Source organism: Mastigoproctus giganteus, chromosome 13 (assembly GCF_048544385.1).
Source record: "Mastigoproctus giganteus isolate SK-2022 chromosome 13, ASM4854438v1, whole genome shotgun sequence".
In the NCBI taxonomy this organism is placed as follows: domain Eukaryota; kingdom Metazoa; phylum Arthropoda; class Arachnida; order Uropygi; family Thelyphonidae; genus Mastigoproctus; species Mastigoproctus giganteus.
In genome coordinates, this window is record NC_143587.1 from 118318596 (window position 1) to 118341990 (window position 23395).

Consider the following 23395-nt stretch of genomic DNA (forward strand, 5'->3'; position numbering starts at 1 on the left):
GACAGTACACTACTACAAAGAATCTAGAAAAGTTGGGCTGAGAGGTGGCATCTGATATTTAACATTGACAAATCCAAAGTACAGCATATGGGTAGCAGTAACCCCAGAGTAATGTACCAACTGTGCAGTACTAAACTCAGGGTAGTGGAGAATGAAAAAGACCTGGGAGTAATTATGCAGTTAGATATGAAGTTTTCTGAGCACTGCAGATAGGCTGCAAGAGCAGCTCATGGAGTCTTGTAAATGATATAGAGGAATTTTGTAGCAAGGATAAGAAAGCTATTATCCCTTTGTATAAAGCAATCGTCACTACTGCATACAGGTCTGGAGGCCTCATTTTTGGAAGGATGTAGTAGAAGCACTGGAATACAGAGAAGGACAATGAGATAAGAGTAACAGAGGGTTGCTCTTAGCAAGAAATGCTTCAGTTCTGCAAATTGCAGTGCCTGGAGACTAGGCACCTGCGATGTGATCTGATTGAGCTTTATAAAGCCTTGAATGATTTGAGCAAGTTCAATGCTGATGGGATTCTTCTTGCTCATACAGTATTATGCACCTGAGAGGGCATAAATTCAAATTAAGGAAGGACAATTGTAAAAGAAATGTTTAAATTTGCCTTTAGCCGGTGGGGTGTTGATTGCAGGAACAAACTTACATATGCCGTTAAATAAATTTTCAAGAAAGAACTGGACAAACTTTTGGAGCAAATGGAAGGGTTTTTTTTTTTGTTGATGCTGTATAAGCTTGCTTTCTTGAATTATATGCCTTTACTAATGCTAATCCCAGCTTCCCCAAATAGCCCTAATTTATATGAACTAGTGTCTTTAGTGTCAAAAACTAAAGCCTAACATTTATGCCAAACTATGGAAGAGTATATAAGAGAGAGAGTAAAATTTAAAATTAAATATTCTAAAATTATACAGATAATCAATGTACAAAGTCTTACTTAGTGTTAACAATATTTTATTTAACTGAAACTTTGAATCATCTTAGTAACATGGCTCTCTTCATAAAGAGAGATCCTTTCATTACTCACTAAAACTCTTCCGTTGGTACAAAATATTAGCCCCTAGGATGAGTTTATTTTTCAACACAATGTATTGCCCTGTATAACCAACATTTGGTAGGGATCATACTGTTGGTTATATCACCACAAACTATAGAAATTATTCATATCTTTACAAATAATATCATAAAACTACTAAAGTTTACCCTACTTATTTATTATAAATATAACTTTATTTTTAATGTAAATACAGGGCAATTCAAAAGATACAACCCACAGTATATTTTCAGTTTTATTTCAATTGTTATTATAAATATAGTAGTGGTTAGAATAAATTATAATTCAATTATGTTATAATTACGTTATATATATATATATATATATATATATTTTTTTTTTTTTTTTTTTATTTTATGTGAACCCCAAACATGAGGTATTAGAACCTATAGTACGTAGTACCATGCTTGGGTTGGAGGCTGAGAAGACGAAAGAAGATATTTGTTGACGTTACACTTGAACTTCTGTAGATTGTAATTTTCAGGAAATACGTATGAAGGAAGGTTGTTCCAGAAAACGGCAGTTGAATGAATAAATGAGGAAGATGAAAAGTTGGTTCTGTGGGTTTGAAGTTGGACAGTAAATGGATGTTGGCTGGTGGAGGCAAGTGTTCGGACTGTTTTGAAAGAGAGAGCGGGAATTATAGAAGCCAATTCAGAAGAACAGTGTCCATGGAAGTATCTGTAGAAGAGGCATGCAGCAGAAGCAGTACGTCTATGAGAACGCTAGTGGAGAGACTCTGTTAGAGATCAATCATTAATTAACCTAACTGCCCTCTTCTGAATGGAATGAAGAAGCCTGAGAGAGGTTTTGGGGGCACCACCCCAGATGTGGGAACAATATTCCATGTCTGGGCAGATTTGCGATTTATACAGAGTGAGTAGCTGTTTCGAAGAAAAGTAACGCCGAGAGCGAAAGAGAAAACCGAGTTTTTTAGATGCAGAGGAAGCAATATTTGTAATGTGCTTGTGCCAAGAGAAATTAGAAGTCAGGGTAATCCCCAAAAGAGATATATCATTTTGCCTAAAAATCGGAGTGTCACTAAAGATAACATAGGAGCAGAAGAATCCTTTTTGGGAGATATAAGACAAGACTGAGTTTTAGAAGGGTTGAAATCAACTAAGTTGTCTTTGTCCCACTGGAGAATTACCTGAAGATCGGCATTTAAGGAATTGATAGCAGATTTTCGAGAAGTTGAAGCTGATTGAGCAGGACAAGGTTTCTCAAAATGGAAAGTGGAATGCAATGTGCTATCATCGGCAAAACTGTGGATAGGATTTCCAGTCAATGGAAGAAGGTCATTAATATACAAGAGGAAAAGAGTGAGAGAAAGAACTGAACCTTGGAGAACACCAGCATTAGTGGAGAAGTTAGAAGACAGAACCATCTGCCATCATCCTCAGTGAGCGATCAGAGAGAAAACTGGATAACCAATTACTAAAAACAGTTGGCAAACCATAAGATGGAAGCTTGTTTAGAAGACCTTTATGCCAAACACGATCAAAAGCCTTTGAGATGTCAAGAGCAATTACTTGTGTTTCACCGAACCTTTCCATTGAATTAGTCCATAAATGGGTAACATAAGCCAGAATACCACCAGTGGATCGACAATGATCGAATCCATACTGGCAATCGCTGATCAGACGGAAGGTTTCTAGGTAGTTTAAGAGTTGGCAGTTAATTGATTTCTCCATTACTTTAGAAAGAGTAGAAGTAATTGCAATGGGACGATAATTGGATGGGAGGGTTTTGTCACCCTTTTTAGGAACTGGCTGGATATGAGCAAATTTACAAGCAGAAGGAAAAACACCTTTGGTATAAGAAAGTGAAAAAATGCGGCAAAGAATTGGAGTAAGTTCAGGAGCACAGGTTTCGAGAACAAGTGGAGAAATACCATCAGGACCTGGAGCTTTCTTAGCATCAAGATTCATCAAAATCTTTCTGATATCCTTTTGACGGAAGACCACAGGAGGCACTGAATGGAGCATGTTGGGAATGGTGGGAGGTGTTTTAGCAAGATCATTAATACATGAACTGGAAGAAAAATGGGATGCTAGCAGGTTGGCTTTATCCTTGGCTGAAGTGACAACAGAACCATCTGGTTTGGACAGAGGTGGGAGCAGAGATGGGCAAAAGTTGCGGCCAATAGCTTTGGCAAGAGACCAGAATGCTCGGCTACCATTAGAGCAAGAACAAGAGCGATTAAGGTTGGTTGAGACCCCGGGCGCAGAAGAAAATATTGGGCCCCTTAAAAAAAAGAGAGAGACAGGGAAAATAAAAATACATGTTAACCATTTTTTTAAATAAATAAAAAATATTATGTACTATTAATGTTTTATTTCCAATAAAATTTGAATGTAATATATGTATAATATAATTAATAATAGCATAATAATAATCACAAAGTTTTGAACTAATATGTTCAACTAATTTGTTGGGGTTTTGTGTGGGCCCTTCAGAAGTCGGGGCCCAGGGCGCAGGCCTGGTGCGCCCACCGTTAAATCCGCCTCTGGGCAAGAAGCAAGTTTTCTAATCTTAGCCTGTTCAAACTCTACTTTAGACTGATTAATAACTGCTTTACAATTGTTGCGAGCTTTGGTGTAGGCAGAAAATGAAACTGAAGAATTGGAAACAAGCCAATTTTGATTTGCAACATTCTTCTCTTGAACAGCCTTAGCACATTTATTGGAAATCCAAGGTTGAGATAAAGGACGAGATTTTAAAGTGGAGTGTGGGATAAAGGATTCCATTCCTGCAAGAATAATTTCACTGACACGATCTCAGCAAATGTTGACATCAGAAGTTTTGAAACAGTAATCCGACCAAGGAAAAGAAGTCTCGCAGGTCATCCCATTTTGCCTTCTTGTAATGCCAAACAACACTAGGTTGGGAACAGCCATGAGATAAACTGAAGTGCCTAAAGGACCTCTCACTTCGACCGTGTACTCAGAAGGGTTGTTTGTGAGAAAAAGATCAAGCGTATTGGCTGTATGATTAGGCTTGTCTGGTATTCTTGTAGGTAAATGAACAATCTGTGCAAGGACATTAGTAATTGCAAAAGCCTCAGCAGCATGACCTGCTGGGTCGGTGTGACTAGAAAACGGAAGACAGCTGGAGTTGTGAACATTAAAATCACCAAAGAAAATTACCTCACTGTTAGGAAAGTTGGACTGGAGAAAGTCAAGTTGCAAAGAGAGGAAGTCAAAGAGCTTCAAGTGATTAGTGGAGTTGGGAGAACGGTAGAGACAACAGATGAATTTGACACAATGAGGTAGAGAGATTTTAAACCAGAGAAGATCAAAGAGAGGAGATTCCAAATTGCCAAGTCTCTGACAGGGAATATCAGAACGGACACATGCACAAGTACAACCTTTGAGGCGAAAGGAATCATACAGCGAATAATTTGGGCATCTGAGATGAGCAGTAGTTGAATCAACCGATAACTGAGATTCTGTCAGAAAAAGTATGGGGTTTGGCAGACTGCAAGTGGAAATGGACATCGTTGAGATTAGAATTGAGACGATGTATATTTGTGAAATGAATTAGGAAGTGCTTGGGAGGTTTAGATCTTTTCGCAGATAAGCTTGCTCTATTAGTTTGACAATTCATGGTGTATTGAATAGTAAGAAAAATTGGGTGGGACATTCTGTATGAAGTAATGAAATTTTTGGATATGGTGTACACGTGGTAAGAATATACCCAGATCCTTGACATAACATGGCCTTGACAATGCTCTCCACATACACACTACTCGGACTCCCTCCAGTCACTATCCGGCAGAGTAGAAGTGGCAAGATTATACACTAGCTGAACCGGAATCCTTCTAAAGAGTTACCAATAGGTTCGGTCCGGTGTACTAACTAGCGGCTGGCCTGCAAACACCGTTTTAGAGCTGTACCCTCAAAATGTAAGGAATATTGGATCTCGCCACGACGTTCATCATAACCTCAAAAGTCGTCAACCATACTGCATGATGGAAGAGATAGGGAAGGGTTGACCGGAACTTAGCTCTAGAGACTAAACATGGGTTCCACCACTTCAAGCCTCCAATAAGCAAAGTGGTGGTATTTCACCGGTTGATGAGAGTCATCTACCACCTAGTACTGCCTGGTAACATAGAGGGGCAGCGTTCCTCCATGTGGTGTGGGTGGTCACCCACCATGTACTTGTGCATGGAGGTTATACCCAGGATTACTAACAGTCCTACCATCGTGAAGGTGCAAGCAGAGGATTTGGCTGTCACAGACCATCCGGACTTCGCTGAAATTGGGTCCACTTGACTTGAGTGTCATCCGAATATCAGTTCCATCAGCGTTTTAGACTCCCAGGTAGTAAGTACAGCTTGTCTGGCATATCTGAGAGAATGTCTGTGACAACCTCAAGAACCGCAGAATATAAACACAGATTACAATAAATGTTGTCATGGTATAAATTCTGAAAGTATCCTCTTTCCCAGTAAGCACAAATCCTTCATAAAAGTGATAAATTGTGTTTTATGAGAGAATTGACAGAGTATTTGACAGTTATCCATAAAACATTTGAGATTCAATGTTGACTTTTATAACTTAAGCTGACAATATGCAAAAGTTTTTAGTGTATACCACTCCTTTTAAGTAGTCTTAAAAGATAAAAATCTGTGGAATAACTGATGTTCAATTATGAACATGTGTTGTGCATGGAGGTAATGATATGCAGCAAAAAAAAAAAAAAAAACCCCAACTGGTGAGTGCAGAGGTTCCCTAACTTTCTCAGTTCACTGCACCCCAAGTGTCCCAGTAGTATTTTCACAGTGCTCCTAGGCAATAAATAACTATCATATAACATACAGGGTGATTCATTACCAGTGCGACAAACTTGCAGGAGGTGTAGGGGGCACAAAGACGAATCTGAATCACATAGCATTGCAGGGTCAAAAATGCCTTCATTGTGCGGTAGAGGACGTTGAAGGGGGGGGTCGCGTGAACAGCGATCCCGCTGGAAGTCAGCATTTGCGAACCAGTTCCCGAGGCAGTAGGATGGACGAGTATTCAAACGTTGAACTGGCCGACATGCACCTCACGTATGGAGCTGCGGACTGTAACGGGCGCGTCACTCTGCGCTTGTACCAGGAACGTTTCCCGCACAGGCGTGCTCCTCATCATACAATTTTCGCACGTGTGCACAGAAGGTTACGTGAGACTGGTTGTTTCACGAGAGGTACCATGAATCGAGAGCGAACGACGAGGACGCCAAACAATGAGGTGAATGCCCTATGTCTTGCAGAAGGCAATCCGAGTACGGGTACTCGAGCAAAACGCCAACGATTGGTATTTCCCAATCCACTGTATGGAGGATACTGTCAACAAACCAAATGAGTTCATAACATCTGCAACGCGTCCAATCATTGGAGCCTGCGGATTATCCACTCCGGAGGACTTTTGCTACTTGGTTTCTTCAACAGAAATGGTTCGCAAATGCTGACTTCCAGCGGGATTGCTGTTCACGCAACCTCCCGTTCAACGTCCTCTTCCGCATGACGAAGGCATTTCAGACCCTGCAATGCTATGTGATTCCGATTCGTCTTTGTGCCCCCTACACCTCCTGCAAGTTTGTCGCACTGGTAGTGAATCACCCTGTATATTTTTTCAATAATATTACTAGGGAGCTTCGCCCCCTGCTCACCCACTCCCATGCATGCTTTTCTACGTAAAATGTAGAGGTATACAGAGTAAGTCAAATCTTTTTTTATATGTAAAAGAAACACCTGTCGAAATGCACTGGTCGATATCTAATCAGGAAATGACCCATTTAATTATTTACCTGTGCATTTGTAGTGCGTAACATTCTCAAGATCGAATAAATATCACTATAAAACTCCAGAACATTGTACACCCTCCAACATGTTGGCAAGAAAAACAGTGGGAAAGTGGAAAAACAGTTCACATATTTTGGCAAATGGATAAGAACTAAGCAGTGATTAGCAGATGCCACTGCTTTCCCTGCCCACTGTCCTCCTATGTTTGATATACCTAGGATGTTTTTCCCCACATTTGCCGCTGTTTTTAAATCAAGAACTCGTTTTCCCATTTTAAAACAGTGGGAGGGAGGGATAAACATCCTAACTAAGCTGAGCCCCCCCCCCTCCTCGATGACACAAAACAATCAAAAAGGGAGGTGCTGTCATCTGTCAATTATTGCAGTCTTCCTCACTTTCATCGAAGTACCTGCCGGTGTATAATATACTGGACTTCAGCCAATATCACAATGTAATTATTTACCTGCATTTACATAGTCACTCGGGTTCCAAAATACATAAGGAATATTGTTGCATCCGAAAGAGGACTAAAATATTTACAAAATATTAAACCACAGTATTTACAAATGTACAATATTCATTAATATACAAAAAACATTACAATGGAACATCAAATGTTAGACAAGGAATCACATGCACGAGGTTTGTGAATGTTATGGAGGTAGTTGTCAATAATTAATTGCATTGTAGTGATGTAATTGCCTCGCTCTCTTCTCCCATTGGCTCGAATAAATATCACTAGGAAGAAAACTTTATTGTATAGATAAAAAAACATGTTATATTATAGTTATTATAATAATAAAATTAATATAAACAAAATTAAATTCATAATATGAATTATATATACTTATATAATAATTTTATTCTTTATATAGAGGTACTAAATAAACATCAATTATAGATCACCACAAAATTAAAAAGATACGGTACAATGGATACCATACACCTTTTTATAATGAAATAAATATACAAATTTCAAAAAAATAAAATAAGTTAATAATTTAAATTATTAACTTATTATTTAATAAATACATGGCATCCCTAGAATGTTGTTGCAGCGCACCAGTTGAAAACCACTGGGGATTAGTGAATGAAAGCTAATATATAACAGCAACATATCCCGGAGATAACCAGTACTGCTACTCTGGTAATTATAATCAAATTCCGTCAAGTTGTCAATGATGAATGAACACTTACAATTTGGGTTGCACAAATTTTAATCATTCTGTACTATTTATACATTTTTATAGTGGTTTATATTGTAGTCGCATATTAACATTTTAATTTTCAGCAGTGCTTTCCCTCATTATTTCAGAGGACCTGGTTGGAAAAATAAAGCACGGTTTGTAATGAAAGATAAACCCTAGATAGGTTACGCTCTAGATCCACACTACTTTTATTATTACTATTACTAGCCATATAGTGCAAGGAAGCCTGAGGCTTATTCTGCACCAGCCAAAAAAAAAAATTTCCAATTACCCTGAGAGAGAGAGAGAGTGAGTCAGAAGTAGAAAAAAAAATCACCAAGAAAGAGAAGAACGATGATACCCACCTCAAGACACTGGGTGTGCCAAGCCCATACTAGATGTGAGCCCCTGGGGTTAAATTTAATCTTATACATATTCAACTTAATTTCTCAATATTTCAAAAAAGATAAAAAAATATAAAAATTAAATGCTTTATAGAATATTTGAGACTGAATAACTTACTTTTTTTTTTTTTTTTTTTTTATAGTTTTGCAAAGTGCTTCTTTCTATTTACATATCATATTATATAAGGTGGGAATTTGGCATACTGCCTGGTAAGATCTTGTAATGATTTTATTTGGTAATTAATATTTTTCAAAAGCCAACAGTATTCAAAGATATTTGAAAATGCACATTTTAAATGGTAAGAGTTAATACTATGATTACACATTTAGTATACTTCTATAATACACATAAAAAGCACTAATTTATTTTGCTTGGAATTAATGGACTGTGATAATTAACTCTTATGTTACCCACATCCAATTAAGAACAGAGATTTTCTATTCTTAATGAAGAGCCTTAGCTCTTCATTAAGAATAGAAAATTTAGAGGAACCAGTAGCAGGAAGTGATCAAGGAGTTCTACGGTGGATGATGACGACGAGAGAGGTAGCAGAAGTAAAAGGCAAAGGAATGGGTTTTAATTTCAGAAAAGGAAATTACGATGCCTTAAGGTACTAACACGGCCTCTATTAACTGGGTAAATATCGCGCAGAGAATGAATACAATTGTGGTACGCTTTTAAAACATTAATCACAGATGCCTTGAATGCGTATATACCATTAAAAAAAAAAAAAAAAAAAAATACTCCACGAGAAGGGTTCCAAGTTGGATGAATAGTGAAGTTGCCACATTACTTGAGCAGAAAAAGGTGGCATGGAAAGGTTACAGAGCAATAAAAAGTACTGAAGCCTATAACAGCTACAAGGTGATGTGTAATAGAGCCACAGAAAAGGTTCGACAGGCAAAGGCAGTTTATGAGAAATCACTAGCAAACAGAGCAAAGGGGGGGGGGGATAAAGAATTCTTCACATATATAAATGCCAAGAAGAGCAGGACAAACCAGATCGGACCTTTACGTAAGGGAAAGGGGATAGTAATAAATACACCAGCTGCCGTTGCAGATGAACTCAACAGTTATTTTGCATCGATATTTACAAATGAAAAGCCTTTTGTGGCAATGGGAAATTGTGGGAGCGAAGTTAAAAAATATGTAATTAATGATATTGAAATTTCGCAAGATTATTTAATGAAAAAAACTTTCGAGCCTACAGACCAGTAAGGCTCCTGGAGTTGATGGAATATACCCTATAATCTTAAGAGAGGTGGCAAGCGAGTGCATTGAACCACTGAGGCTAATTATGTGAGCATCACTAGACTCTGGGGAGATTCCCTTGGATTGGAAAAGTGCAAATGTATCTCCCATACATAAGGGTGGCTCTAAAAGTGAAGTTGGAAATTATCGACCTGTTAGTCTGACTTCAGTAGTAGGGAAAATCATGGAGGCAATGATCAAGGGTGGAATTCAGGATCATATGGATCGAATTGAAATTCTCAAGGACACTCAGCATGATTTTGTAAAGGGAAAATCATGTTTAACAAATCTGGTTCGCTATTTCGAAAGGGTCACTCACGAGCTGGATTTAGGGAATAATTTCAATATTGTTTATTTAGATTTCAGCAAAGCTTTTGACTCAGTCCCACATGAGCGGTTGCTTTATAAGTTGGAACAGGTTGGAATCACTGGGAAAATCCTTAGATGGATAGAAGGATGGCTTCAGGGCAGGAGGCAGAGGGTTGTGATAAATGGCTATTCCTCAGATTGGGTTGATGTAAGAAGTGGGGTTCCCCAAGGATCAGTATTAGGACCACTGTTGTTTTTAATTTTCATAAACGACATTGATGAAGGGATAGAGGGCGTGATGTCTAAATTTGCAGATGATGTTAAAATTGGTAGAGTAGTTAATGATCACTGTCAAGCTGAGCTTCTTCAGAGAGACCTAGATAGACTTCAGGAATGGTCAGAAAAATGGCAGCTGTGCTTTAATCCAACAAAGTATAAGGCATTACACCTGGGAAACAGTAATCCCAAAAAAATTTATTCACTTGGTGGAGTTCAACTAAACCCAGTACTGGAGGAAAGGGACTTGGGTGTTACGATACGGTCAGACATGAAATTCTCTGAGCATTGTAAACAGGTTGCAAGGAAGGCCCATGGTGTCCTATCGATGATCTATCAAACTTTTGCTTATGTAACTTTTGCTTTTGCTTTTGCTTATATAAGGCTTATGTTAGACCACACTTGGAATACTGTGTTCAAGTAGGGAGACCGCACCTAAAGAAAGACATCGAGCTTCTTGAAAGGGTGCAAAGAAGGGTAACTCGTCTGGTGAGATCGGCAAAAGGGCGTCCTTATGAAGAAAGACTTTGAATATGTGGGTTGCAGAGTTTGGAAACTAGACACCTTGGAGGAGATTTGATTGAGGTGTTTAAGGTTCTGAGAGGCATCAGTAAAATGAATGAGGACAAAATTTTCAAGATTATAAATGATGCTAGAACTAGGGGACATAAATTCAAGTTATGGGGGAAATGTTTAGATTGGACTGCAGGAAGTTTTATTTTAGCCAGCGAGTTATAAATTACTGGAATAAGTTGCCTTCATGAGTGGTAGACGCCGATAGTTTGGGGAAATTCAAAGGTCATCTGGATAGTACTTTCGGGTAAGGGAAGCGCATAGGATGATAGGTTTAATTTCCTTTTTATTTATTTTATTTTTATTTATTAATTATTATTTACTTATTTATTTAATCATTGTTTTGTTCGGATATTTTTTTTTTTTTTTTTTTGGCTGGTGCAGCATAAGCCATAGGCTTTCTTGCACCATGCGGCCGTTACTAATACTAAATACTAGCTCCAGTCAAAGCCTTAGTGCTAAGGCTTGGACTTATGCTCAACACAGAAACGAAAACACTTATCCACAGTTCTGCCTTTGCTAACATAGCATAATTAGTATAAGATTTGTAAATTTTGATTGCAAATACAATTGTACCTATCAATGCATAATACTTGTACATGAATACAGATTGCTGTACCCTTGACTACTTTTTTTAATATTATTATCTCATAACTGTTTTAAACATTATTATTTCATAACTGTCTTTAAATTCATGATTCAGAAATCCATTCTAGGTCCTTTGTACAAGAATGGAATTTGCATCTCTGAACTGCCTGGGGCATCCCATTTTTTTCTGTTTCCCATATTCTTCTTTATTTCTCACGAGCCATTGGCACCTCCATAGCCAGGTGCAGCAGTGCACAGCACACACTTCTTGATTAGATCGGAGTTTGAGCCCATGACCATCAAATACAGAAAGGTCAGGGAATGACCACCGTATATCCCCAGAGCAATATGGCCTTAGTTGCTAATGCTCCTAAAAACCAAATAACAACAACACGAGCCATTAGTTTCACATGCGAGAAACTATATTCTTCCTATACTACCTTTTTTTGCCTTATGTTCTTGTTATTTCCAAGAACATAAGGCTAAAGTTCTAGACAATAACAAGAACTAGGTTCTTGTAATTGTTCCTCTGTCAAGCCAACTGCGAACCATGTGCCTGCATTATGTGTTCTCCATTTATCACTTTGGCCTATATCACTTTTGAGATATCATATTTCAAATTCATTAACTTTATTAAATTCTCCCCTAGTCACCATTTTTTAAAAGTGACTTGCTTTGGCATGTCATGATTAAAAACTAAGAAATTAATTCTGGTGGTTATCTAGGGTCGACCACCAGAATTTCGTGCAATGGTAGTTGACTCTAGATAACATCAGGTTTATGTGATATGCAACAATATACTTATTTGTGTATTTATGTATATTTAAAATTTTTATTTTCAAAGTAATTTCTTTAATACTTTTATTTGCTCTATTACTTATTTGTCTTTATCTTTTTTCTATGTTTCTTCTTGCTATTATTAATATCTAACGTACAGGTAAGTGCAAAATCATCAATTAACATAGCTATCTACCAAAGTATTTAAGTTAAATTGGCATCATTTTGATTATATCTCACATTGTGAATACCTTCCCAATGGGTTGCCAAGGTATTGTACTACCTCGAATATGGGTGGCAGTATCCGCTGAGAATAAGTAACAGTAATCTTCTCCATCGGCGAAGTGTTACTTATTCGAGGTAGTACAATACCATGGCAACTCGTTGTGAAGGTATTCACAATATGAGATATAATCAAAAAGATGCCAATTTAACTAACTACTTTAGTAGGTAGCTATGTTAATTGATGATTTCGCACTTACCCATACGTTAGTCATTCTATCTCGTAGCATGAGGCTTTTGCCCTTAAATATTTTATATTATTAATATATTCATTATGGTCTCTGGGTGCTTTCTGTCTCTCAGTGGCCCTTGTCCATAAACTCCCTTTTTCCATTTCCCCTTTTATATAATATAATATATATATATATATATACATACAGACACACAGAATTATTATTGCAGGAGCTGTGGCAGTGCCTTGCAATAGACACAAGCGGCCATATGTTTAAAAAATAGGTCTGAAAAATAATTGGTGAATTTAGATTAATACAATGAAATAAATTAACAAAATAGATAATGGCATACATTTAATTTGTTAATTTAAGAAAGAGTAAAATTATATTAATATGCGTTTTTACAATTAAACATGCTTAAAAAACATATATTGGTTTCTTCGTAAATGGCTGATTTCATAGGGTGCACTCAGTGGAAGAAATTTTTTAATGCTTTTTATTTTTTAGCAGAGTAATTTTTATGTTTGTTATTTATCTTTGTGTTTAGTTCACAGAATAATTACGAAATTAATTCTATGATATGTGAAATTTATTTTTTAAAACTACAGTAACGTTGCAAGATTTTGTACTATTATTATTATTATTAAAATCAGTTTAACACTAAGCTCCCTTTAGACTGCTAATTCCTCAAATACTTGGGCTGAATAAAGGCATTTATATAATAACCTGACCTGAAAATTTCAGTCGAGGGGTTCCTAAAGATTCAAGGCCGTGGGCGAATCCCAAGATACAAGCGCGCAAACACAAACACGTTTTCAGGCTATAGAGAATACATAATCGAATTTCAGTTTATTTATAATGGACTAGTAAGATTCTCCCTCACTTTCTGCATACGTCAATAATGCACTAAACGACTTAATCACACCTACTTACACATAATGCGACCACCACAGTTAACTTTGAAATATGGGGTACTTTTTTCAAAACTGTTGATCTATTTATTAGCACTTCCTAAAGTGGATTATCACATCCTTCCTCAACAAAATGATAACCATATATATATATATATAATCACAACCTGCTAAACGAAATTAACGTCCTTCACTGTTTATCTCCTTGTATACCTACGTGTTTCTCCGCTTGTATTTGAGCGCCATCTATCACTGGCTAATGTTGGTTTGAGAGTAAGCAAAAGGGCAAGTACGCTCTTCAACCCTGGATTATGTCGTGTTAAAGGGTAGCAGATAGTGGTGGCTTAATTGTGCGTCGTGTCAGTGTATGTGTGTGTGTATTAGTATAGTGTGCACCGGTAGTTTTCTTCTTTTTTTTTTTCCCTCAATTACCTGTGGTGTCTTAGCACTCTCACGTGAATATGGAAGAATGCGGTGATTAGGCGTGTAAAATGACGGAGGAAAAGTGTCAAAAATATTCACGATCAGCTTCGGAAGGCAATCTTGCCGACGTTGAGGATGAAGCTGAGGCTGAATTGCTTCCCAATGATCACCTTCTACCAGTGGAGGTTAGTAAGCCTCAGTACATCAGTTCAACGTTGCCTCGTGCGTTTACGAGCAAACGTTGGAAACGAAAGAGAAAATCACGTGAGATCAAAGTGGATTTACCTGTATCTACTCAGCTCGATAACACTGCACTTGAAAATCTAGAAGGAAAACAGACAACTTTGAAAAAGAAAGGAAAAAAGACTGGAGGATTTTTAAATAAACTTTTAAGAGCTTTTTCGTATTCGTCCCCTTCGGGTGCTACCTCTAACGGCAAGCCGAAGACGCGCTTGCTCTCGGCATCTAATACAGACATAAGATCGCACACTGTTAACCTATCAGAAAGTCAGGAATATTTCAAAGACAAAACGCCGGCCGTCTGTGGCATTAGAAATCACGGAAATACTTGTTTTATGAATGCTGTTATTCAATGTTTAAGTAACACTGATTTCTTTGCAGAATATTTTGTTATGGACCAGTATAAAGTTGATTTTCATCGCCGAAATAAAATTCATTCCCGGAAATATGGAACTAAAGGTGAAGTAACAGAACAGTTATCGGCCCTGTTGAAGTCAATATGGTCATGTCAATATTCAGCAGAAGTTTCCAATAAATTTAAGACATTGGTAGCCAAATATGGCTCGCAATACGAAGGAAATAATCAACACGACGCCCAAGAATTTTTGTTGTGGTTATTGGACAAAGTACACGAAGATCTGAATACGGCGCCTAAACAGAAGTACAAAAAACCGAAAGTAAGTTTTGAAACATCTTGCGCTGTTGCATTTTTTTTATTTTTAAATTATTAACAAATTTTAGAAAACGTACAAGCTCTATCTTATTTGAGGATTAATCAGGTAAGATTTGTTGTTACTTTCTCGTTCAATAGATTGTTTTTGTTATTTTGGAGGCTAAATATGATACATACGTTCAGTTTTACCTATTTTTTTTTATAATTGCTAAAGGCCAAACAATATTTCTGTTTTCAGTGAAATTACTTCTTGCATGAAATATCTACCAATCGTATATAATCTGAAGGAACTACGTTAATCACCAGAAAGCATGTTACAATAAGGCTGCGGTGGGGTTATTTGTAGGCGGCAATTCTGTACAGGTGAAAATTTTCTGCATCTTACAGTATTTTTTAATATTAGTAAAATAATAAGAGGAGTTTACCTCAATATAGTGCGTAGAACACTTCTTCCGTATGATACCCTCCAGAAATTAAAACGGAAAAAACGAAAAAATCGACAACTTACCGGTACATTAGAGTAAAATATAAATAATTAAATAATCAATTTAACCCAATTCAAATCAATTTAAAACAATTAAAAATCGAATTAACGCAATTAAAAGAATTAACGAAAATATTCAAAATAACGAAAATACTCACATACGGTCGAAAAGCGTTGGCAGCTTCAGGAAGGAAAATCGTTTTGAATATTTTCGTTAATTCTTTTAATTGCGTTAATTTGATTTTTAATTGATTTGAATTGTGTTAAATTGATTATTTAATTATTTATATTTTACTCTAATGTACCGGTAAGTTGTCGATTTTTCCGTTTTAATTTCTGGAGGGTATCATACGGAAGTGTTCTACGCACTGTATTGAGGAAACTCCACTTATTATTTTACTAATATTGTTATCAACGTAGAACATATTGAGTAGTACAGCTCTGATTCATACTATCTAAGTATTTTTTAATATAAAGAGGAAAACCAAAAAAGTATGCCAGAAAGAAAGGAATCCATCAGTCGAAAACATTCCTAAAACAGCAAACTTACTTGTATAGTGACAACTTTATTTTAACACAAGATAAAATGCCGCTTTCGGCAGGGTAGATATTTTACTATTCTTTGGTTGTGGTTCTTTCCATATAATATAGAGTGCCTAATTGGGACGAGGTTATAGCGGAGGCACGAGCGTTAAATTTAATCGTTAGAGTTGGTTCATATGATATGCGTACTTAGTTATGCAGGAGGGATGTACATCTTTGATACAACGAGCGCACTTGGGAATAGCTCAGTCAGATGCTGAAAAACCTCGTTCCTTCTCTGGTCAGTCGTGTCGATGTCAAATCAAAGAAGACCCGTCTTTCTGCCTGAAGGGTGGAAGTTTCATTTGTTGATTGATTAAAATTTCTTAAAAATAACATAATTATCAAATTAATGACGACATAATGGTTAATACAGTTTTCATTTTACATTGCAGCTAAATTGAATTTATTTCGTTCCGATAAATACATATCTAGAGCACAGTAATATATGTAGTTAGCACTTTTAGCACATTCCTAATTTCTGCCTGAAGGGTGGAAGTTTCATTTGTTGATTGATTAAAATTTCTTAAAAATAACATAATTATCAAATTAATGACGACATAATGGTTAATACAATTTTCATTTTACATTGCAGCTAAATTGAATTTATTTCGTTCCGATAAATACATATCTAGAGCACAGTAATATATGTAGTTTGCACTTTTTAAGTTACTGTATTTGAAAGAAATGTAATTGCTTTAGTTGCAGCTGAAAAAAAACAAAAAAAAAAAAAAAACACGTATATTGTGTGTGCTTTGTATAAGAAGGCAGAAAAATGGAAAAGGACGAGATTAAAATGGGAAGTCTAGTGCAGTTAAAGGAAGCAAATGCTAAACCTATGCAGAGCATGGACAATAAAGTGAAAAAAAAAAAAAAAAAAAAAAAAATGAGAGGCAGAAGATAACAAATAAAATATGTATAATAAGAAATAAATAATTACAAAATTGATAAAATATTGATATATATATATATATATACTGTAGTCTATATACTTCTATAATAAATTACGTAACTCAAGATAAAAGTTACCGATGCGTTATTGGAGGTGGGGGGGGGGGGGTCGTAGAATTGTTACAGGCTTTTCAATTAAAAATTAACGATCTTGATATATTTCTGGGAAGGGGATGTTATAACAATGGTGATATATGTAATTGAAAATTAAGCTGGAATTTATCTAGAATTTTAAACCAGCCTTATATAATATACGCACACAACACTAATAGTTTCCATACAACTTAATATCATAACACAGTATTTGTTTAATTCACTCAGGCTCTGGAGGAGGACAATCGTCCCCTCCTGGATCAGCCACTGATTCCACTTATAATCAGTGTTACTACTTTAATTTTGAATTCAAAGCTATTTTATTTTAATTAATTTTGAAAAATATGTCAAATTAGTTACAATTTAACGAATCTCTTTTTTCAAATAACTTAAAAACAAGACTGGAATACAAAATGCATCAATTAAAAAATAAATGTGGACAATCACAAAATCTCATCAGGAATTAAGAGTGCTTTATTTATATTAGTACATTAATGTTTTGTTGGGTATCTGCCTTTAAAACAATTTCAGACATGGCATAGAGTCTACTAAACGCCGTAGTTCAAGTGTGATGACACGGGACCAGTGGCGAAATTCGTATTGAAGAGTTTGGTGTATATACATCTGCTATAGTACACTGAGTGGATAGAAATCATGGGATACATCCAAGTAACGGGTAGGCCCACATTTCGCCTAGATAAGGGTAGTCACACGGCAAGGCATTGAGTCCACTAGTTCACGAAAGCGTTCCACAGGTATTTCCATCCATGCTTGCTGCACCGCTGTCCATAATTCCGTCGCATTCCTGGGTGGAGGATCCAAAGCTCGAACGGACCTCAACACGGGGTTCATGTCCGATGAACGGGGAGGCCATTCCATGGTGATAAAATCTGAGGAATGCCCTTCGAAGCATGTTCACCATTGCTCTGTGGGGGAGGCACATTGTCCTGCTAGAAGAATCCATTGCCATGTGGGTACACGATGACCATGAAGGGAAGCAGATGATCTGCAAGGATGGACCGTTCAGAGATGCGTATAGACATGCCAGAGGTCCCAACGTGTGCCAGTTGAACACGCCTCAGACCATTACCGACCGTCCACTTGCCTTGTTGACATGACGGGTGCATAGCTTCATGCGGTTACTGCCAAATACACACCCTCCCGTCCTCTCGAAATAACTAGAAACAGGACTCATCAGACCAGGAGACCCGTCTCCAAGGTCCAGTGCTGATGTTCTTTGGCCTAGTTGAGGCGTAGAGTCCTATGTCGTGGTGTTAGCAATGGGACTCTGGTGGATCGGCGGCTCCCATAACCTATTGTGGCTAATGATCGCCTGATGGCCTTGGTGAAGACGTTTCTGGCACCTCCACTGTTGAAGTCGGCGGTGATTTGTGCCACTGTCGCTCTCCGGTTGGCTGAAACAATGCGAGACAGACGTCGATGGCTACGTTCATCTACCACCTTTCTCCGTCCACAGCGCTGTACACGGTGAGATTATTCCGGAACTGTCGAACGAGGATAGTGCAATTTCTGTGCCACCTCCGCGATAGAGTGACCCATGCGTCGGGTATTCACCATCATCCCTCTTTCCAAGTCATTTAACTCACGACGTTCATCCATGCTGACATCAAATTACCGTCTACGTCATTGGTATCCAATCTTTCCGTACAGAGGCCATAATCACAGTTAGATTTGTTTCGCGGGCCGCACTGAGTGATTCGAGAAAAAATAGTGTTATGTTTTCCCTATCTTGTTACATGTAAAAGGAAGTTTCTGTTTTCATGCTACCGTTTTTTTTTATTTTCAGGCTACATATAAAAAATGCAAATTCCCAACACGGAATGTGCAACAAATATATGTCAGTGATTTTTTATTAGATTTTATTAAAATTATAAAAATGTGACTTACTTTTTTTTTTTTTATCTTACTTTTCTGTCATAGGATCAATCTTTTTTATTATTTTTTTTAAATAGAAAAAATATTTTTATATCTATTGGATCACTCTTACAAAACGACGGATCATCCCAAGAAGAGAATTACCGACGATAGAATGGCTGTCGGTCTGTTAAATTCTGTTCTATGGAGCAGAAATATTTTAATCACACAAATAAACATATTTCAAACGATAGTATCTTTTATTATACAGAGCTGAGACCTGGATTTTGAACAGGTGAGGGGAAAACAAATTGCTCTCCGCAGAAATGGATTTTTGGAGACTCTCAGCAAGAACCTGTAGGAGAGATAGAAAAAGGAATGAATACATAAGAGAGAGAGGGAATGTAAAACGGATGCAAGAAACCAGATATCCAAAGGCAATCCTGGAATGGTTATCACCAGGAAGGAGCAGAAGAGGAAGACCTAGGGGGACGTGGATAGGGGGAGTACGGGAGTGCATGACAGTTCGAGGTCTAACTGACGATGATATCGTGAACCGCACTTTCTGGCGGGAAAAAAATTGCCACCAAAAAGCAACTTGTAGGCTGAGGAGACCTGTTGCAATTGGAAATACTATATATATATAATATAAAACCTTACTTTTGCTTTTAAATGCTCACTTTAGAAAATTTACAACCTGAAAAGGATCACTGCTTTTCAATATTAAGGTGAATAGATAAATATAATGATACACCTAAAATTGAAAGTGTTCGAAAATTTTATATAGCAAATGAAATACACAATTGCATTTACTGAACAAAACATTTATTGAGATTTTTTTTTGATAATTAACAAATTTTAAAATGCTATTGTGGTTCACTTTCTCCTCGGGCCGTAGATTGGACACCACTGGTCTACGTGAATGCAGCGTACGTATATACCTGCCAATCGGTGGGTTCGTCCACTACTGAGAGGGGGTGACAAGGTCGCGTTGCCCAGGAACCAGGCACGTACAAAAAATCCACTTCTATTTTAACTTGCAAAACTAAGTCTTGGACCCTTTCGTTTTTAATACAATCTTAAAGTGGATAGTAATAAACATTAACAGACGATGTTTGTAATAATTTGAACTAATAATGGTAAAATGTATAAATTTCTTGGGAGCTATAATTGTATCTACTGGTTGCTTTAGCCTCTGCTCCTTAACCAGACCTGAATTAGTTACCTCAATGGCCTCAATCAGTTACCTTTTATTCAGTGATAAAACATTGGTGGAGGGAGAGGGGAGCGATGGCTAGTTTTTCTTGTTGGAGCACAAGAAATTCTGTACAGTGAGACCAACTGATGATGTTACCAACAGCAAATTCTAAGTGGGAAACATTCAAGGAATTAATAGTGGGCGCTACTAAACGTTTCATACCTATTAACAAATATTGTTCAAGGTTTAGGCCTAAACGGTTGTCAAATGAACTAATGAGACTCGTGGCAGAGAAGAAAAATGCATGGGATGCATATAAATTATCAGGCGACACAGAAGCCTATGATATATATAAGCTAGTCTGTAATCAAGTCACAAAGGAGATTAGGCAGGCGAAGGCAGATTACGAGAAATCTTTGGCAAAGGATGCTAAGAAAAATAGCAAGGATTTCTTTACTTATATAAACTCTAAAAAGAAGGGGATGACTCTGATTAGTCCACTTGATATCAATGGTTCGACTGTTGATGATCCTGCTCAGATAGCAAACAAAATGAGTGAGTATTTTGCATCTACATTCACACATAAGGAGTTATTAAGGATATAGATAATTTGGGCAGATGGGCTAAGAAGTGGCAACTGAAGTTTAACATTGAAAAATGCAAAGTACTGCATATGGGTAGAAGTAACCCCAGAGAAACGTACCAACTGTGTGGTACTACACTTAAGGTGGTAGAAAATGAAAAAGACCTGGGTGTAATTGTGCAGTCAGATATGAAGTTTTCTGAGCAATGCAGACAGGCTGCCAGGGCAGGTCATGGGGTTTTGTCAATGATATATAGGAATTTTGCTAGCAGGGAAAAGGAGGTGATTATCCCTCTGTATAAGGCAATGGTCAGGCCACGCCTTGAGTACTGCGTACAGGTCTGGAGGCCTCATTTTAAGAAGGATGTAGGTTTACTTGAGCGTGTACAGAGAAGGGCAACAAGATTGGTGAGGGGAATGAAGGGATCCTCTTACCAAGAGAGGCTTAAGTTCTGCAAATTGCAGTGGCTGGAGACTAGGCACCTGCGCGGTGATGTGATTGAGGTATATAAGGCCTTGAATGGATTGAGCACGCTGAATTCTGATGAGATCCTTCCACTTGTTCAGATTACGAACCTAAGGGGGCATAAATTCAAATTAAGAAAAGACAGATGTAGATTAGATCTGCGGAAATTTGCCTTTAGCCAGCGGGTGGTTAATTGCTGGAACAAACTTTCATCTGTTGTTGTGGAAGTTGATATGTTGAATAAATTTAAGGAGGAACTGGACAGGCATTTGGAGGGAATGGTGTGATTTTTTTTTTTTTTTTTTGGCTAATGCTGCATAAGCTCATACACTTGCTTTCTTGCATCAAATGCCACTGCTACTACTACTACGTGCAGGTCTGGAGGCCTCATTTTAGGAAGGATGTAGGTTTGCTTGAGCGTGTACAGAGAAGAGCAACAAATTTGTGAGGGGACTGAAAGGATCCTCTTACCAGGAGAGGCTTAAGTTCTGCAAATTGCAGCAGCTGGAGACTAGGCACCTGCGAGGTGATCTGATTGAGGTGTATAAGGCCTTGAATGGGTTGAGCACGCTGATTTCTTCCACTTGTTCAGATTACGAACCTAAGGGGGCATAAATTGAAATTGAGGAAGGACAGATGTAGAATAGATGTGCGGAAATTTTCCTCTAGTCAGCGGGTGGTTAATTGCTGGAACAAACTTCCATCTGTCGTTGTGGAAGTTGATAGGTTAAATAAATTTAAGGAGGAACTGGACAAATATTTAGAGGGGATTGTTTTGTAATTTTTTTTTTTTTTTTTTTTTTTGCTGATGCTGCATAAGCTCATACGCTTGATTTCTTGCATCACTTGCCACTACTACTACAAGGCTTTCAACCAATTTTTTGCCGATTTTTATTGTATAGCAAGGTGCGCCGTCATGCAGAAAGGTGGACTCACTTAGTTATTGACGACAGCAATTTCCATTCGAGAACGACACGTTCTGGTCGATAACATTCAGTTGTACCATACCATCCCTTAACATACATCCCCACACATGGCACTAACTGAATGCTTCCTTATCACGGTTGTATATTTCGGCAACAAGTTTTCTCCAAACCGTCGATGTACATACCTGTATTAGATACAGTCACTGCCAAATATGGAAATTATGTGTCTCGTCACTCCAAACTACTTTTGCCCAGTCATCTGTCAGGTCTGTTTTCTTTTAGTTCAGTTTACACATTGATGCCTCCATTTATATAGTAATATTACTATTTCTCATTGAGAAATGGTTTTCTTGCCTATAAATTATTTTTTACCTAATTGTTCTCTCAGTAATGTTCGCTCCAGAAGTTTCTAAAAATTCTTTTAAAGTTTTAGACATTTTGCGATCTTGTTGCCTCGGTGAACAATTTTTTTCTTTTATCTGGAGGTGTTATTTTTATTTTAGATGTACGATCTGTTCTTGAGCAGTTTTAGCACTGTTAGTAATTTGTAGCGGGTGTGCAGTTTCCTGAGATCGGATTTGGTAACTCCACTTTCAAAGGTTTTTTTTTTTTTTTTTTTTGTTATTTCTTTCTACCTATCTTATTCAGAGCTGCCGTTAGGTATGCGCAACAGGTGCAATTGCACTTACTATTCTCAGCATATTCCTTCTGCTTGGTGACATTTTTTCTTATTGTGTACAGCAACTGCAATTCAGTATTGTTAAATGAAAACAACTTTCTTCCTGCTGATTTTTTTTTTATTTTCTGTACACATTTCTGGAAATCTAACAGTTTCTTTCTAACAGTACTTTCTTTAAAATTTTATGAGAAATGACGATCCCCGCTGGAAACGCAATGATTGAATTTTCAGCCAATTTACAGGCCTTCCCTCAAAGTCAATATTCCTCTGCTTCTAAGTCCCTGTTTGAGAGGAACTCATCTATTTTCATCACTGTAACATCAGATTTCGGAGGTTTTTGTTTTGATGTTCTGTCTAAATCGGCGCCTCCGTAGCCAGGTGGGCAGACGCAGCAGTGCGTAGCACACGCTTCTTGATTAGACCGGGGTTCGAGCCCGTGACCACCAAATACGGAGGATGCGGAAAGGTCAGGGAATGACACCGCATATACCAGGAGCAATATGGCCTTAGTTGCTAATGCTCCTACACAAAACAATTAACTCAACTCAACTCAACTCTGTCTAAATCTACTCTACAGAATGAAATAGGTGGCTTCTTTTGAGGTAGCTTTTTCAATTAACACAAAGTCACTGT

General features: G+C 37.4%; 1 protein-coding gene across 1 annotated transcript in view; it reads right to left on the reverse strand.

Annotated features, from left to right (window-relative positions):
• LOC150076392 (methylated-DNA--protein-cysteine methyltransferase-like) overlaps window positions 1–13707 on the reverse strand; it is a 56957-nt gene extending 43250 nt beyond the window's left edge. The window contains exon 1 of the mRNA XM_090387638.1: window positions 13612–13707. Coding sequence (XP_090243764.1) covers window positions 13612–13615 — 4 coding nt within the window. The 5' untranslated portion in view covers window positions 13616–13707. The remainder of the gene's footprint in view (window positions 1–13611) is intronic.
• Between the last annotated feature and the right edge of the window lie 9688 nt (window positions 13708–23395).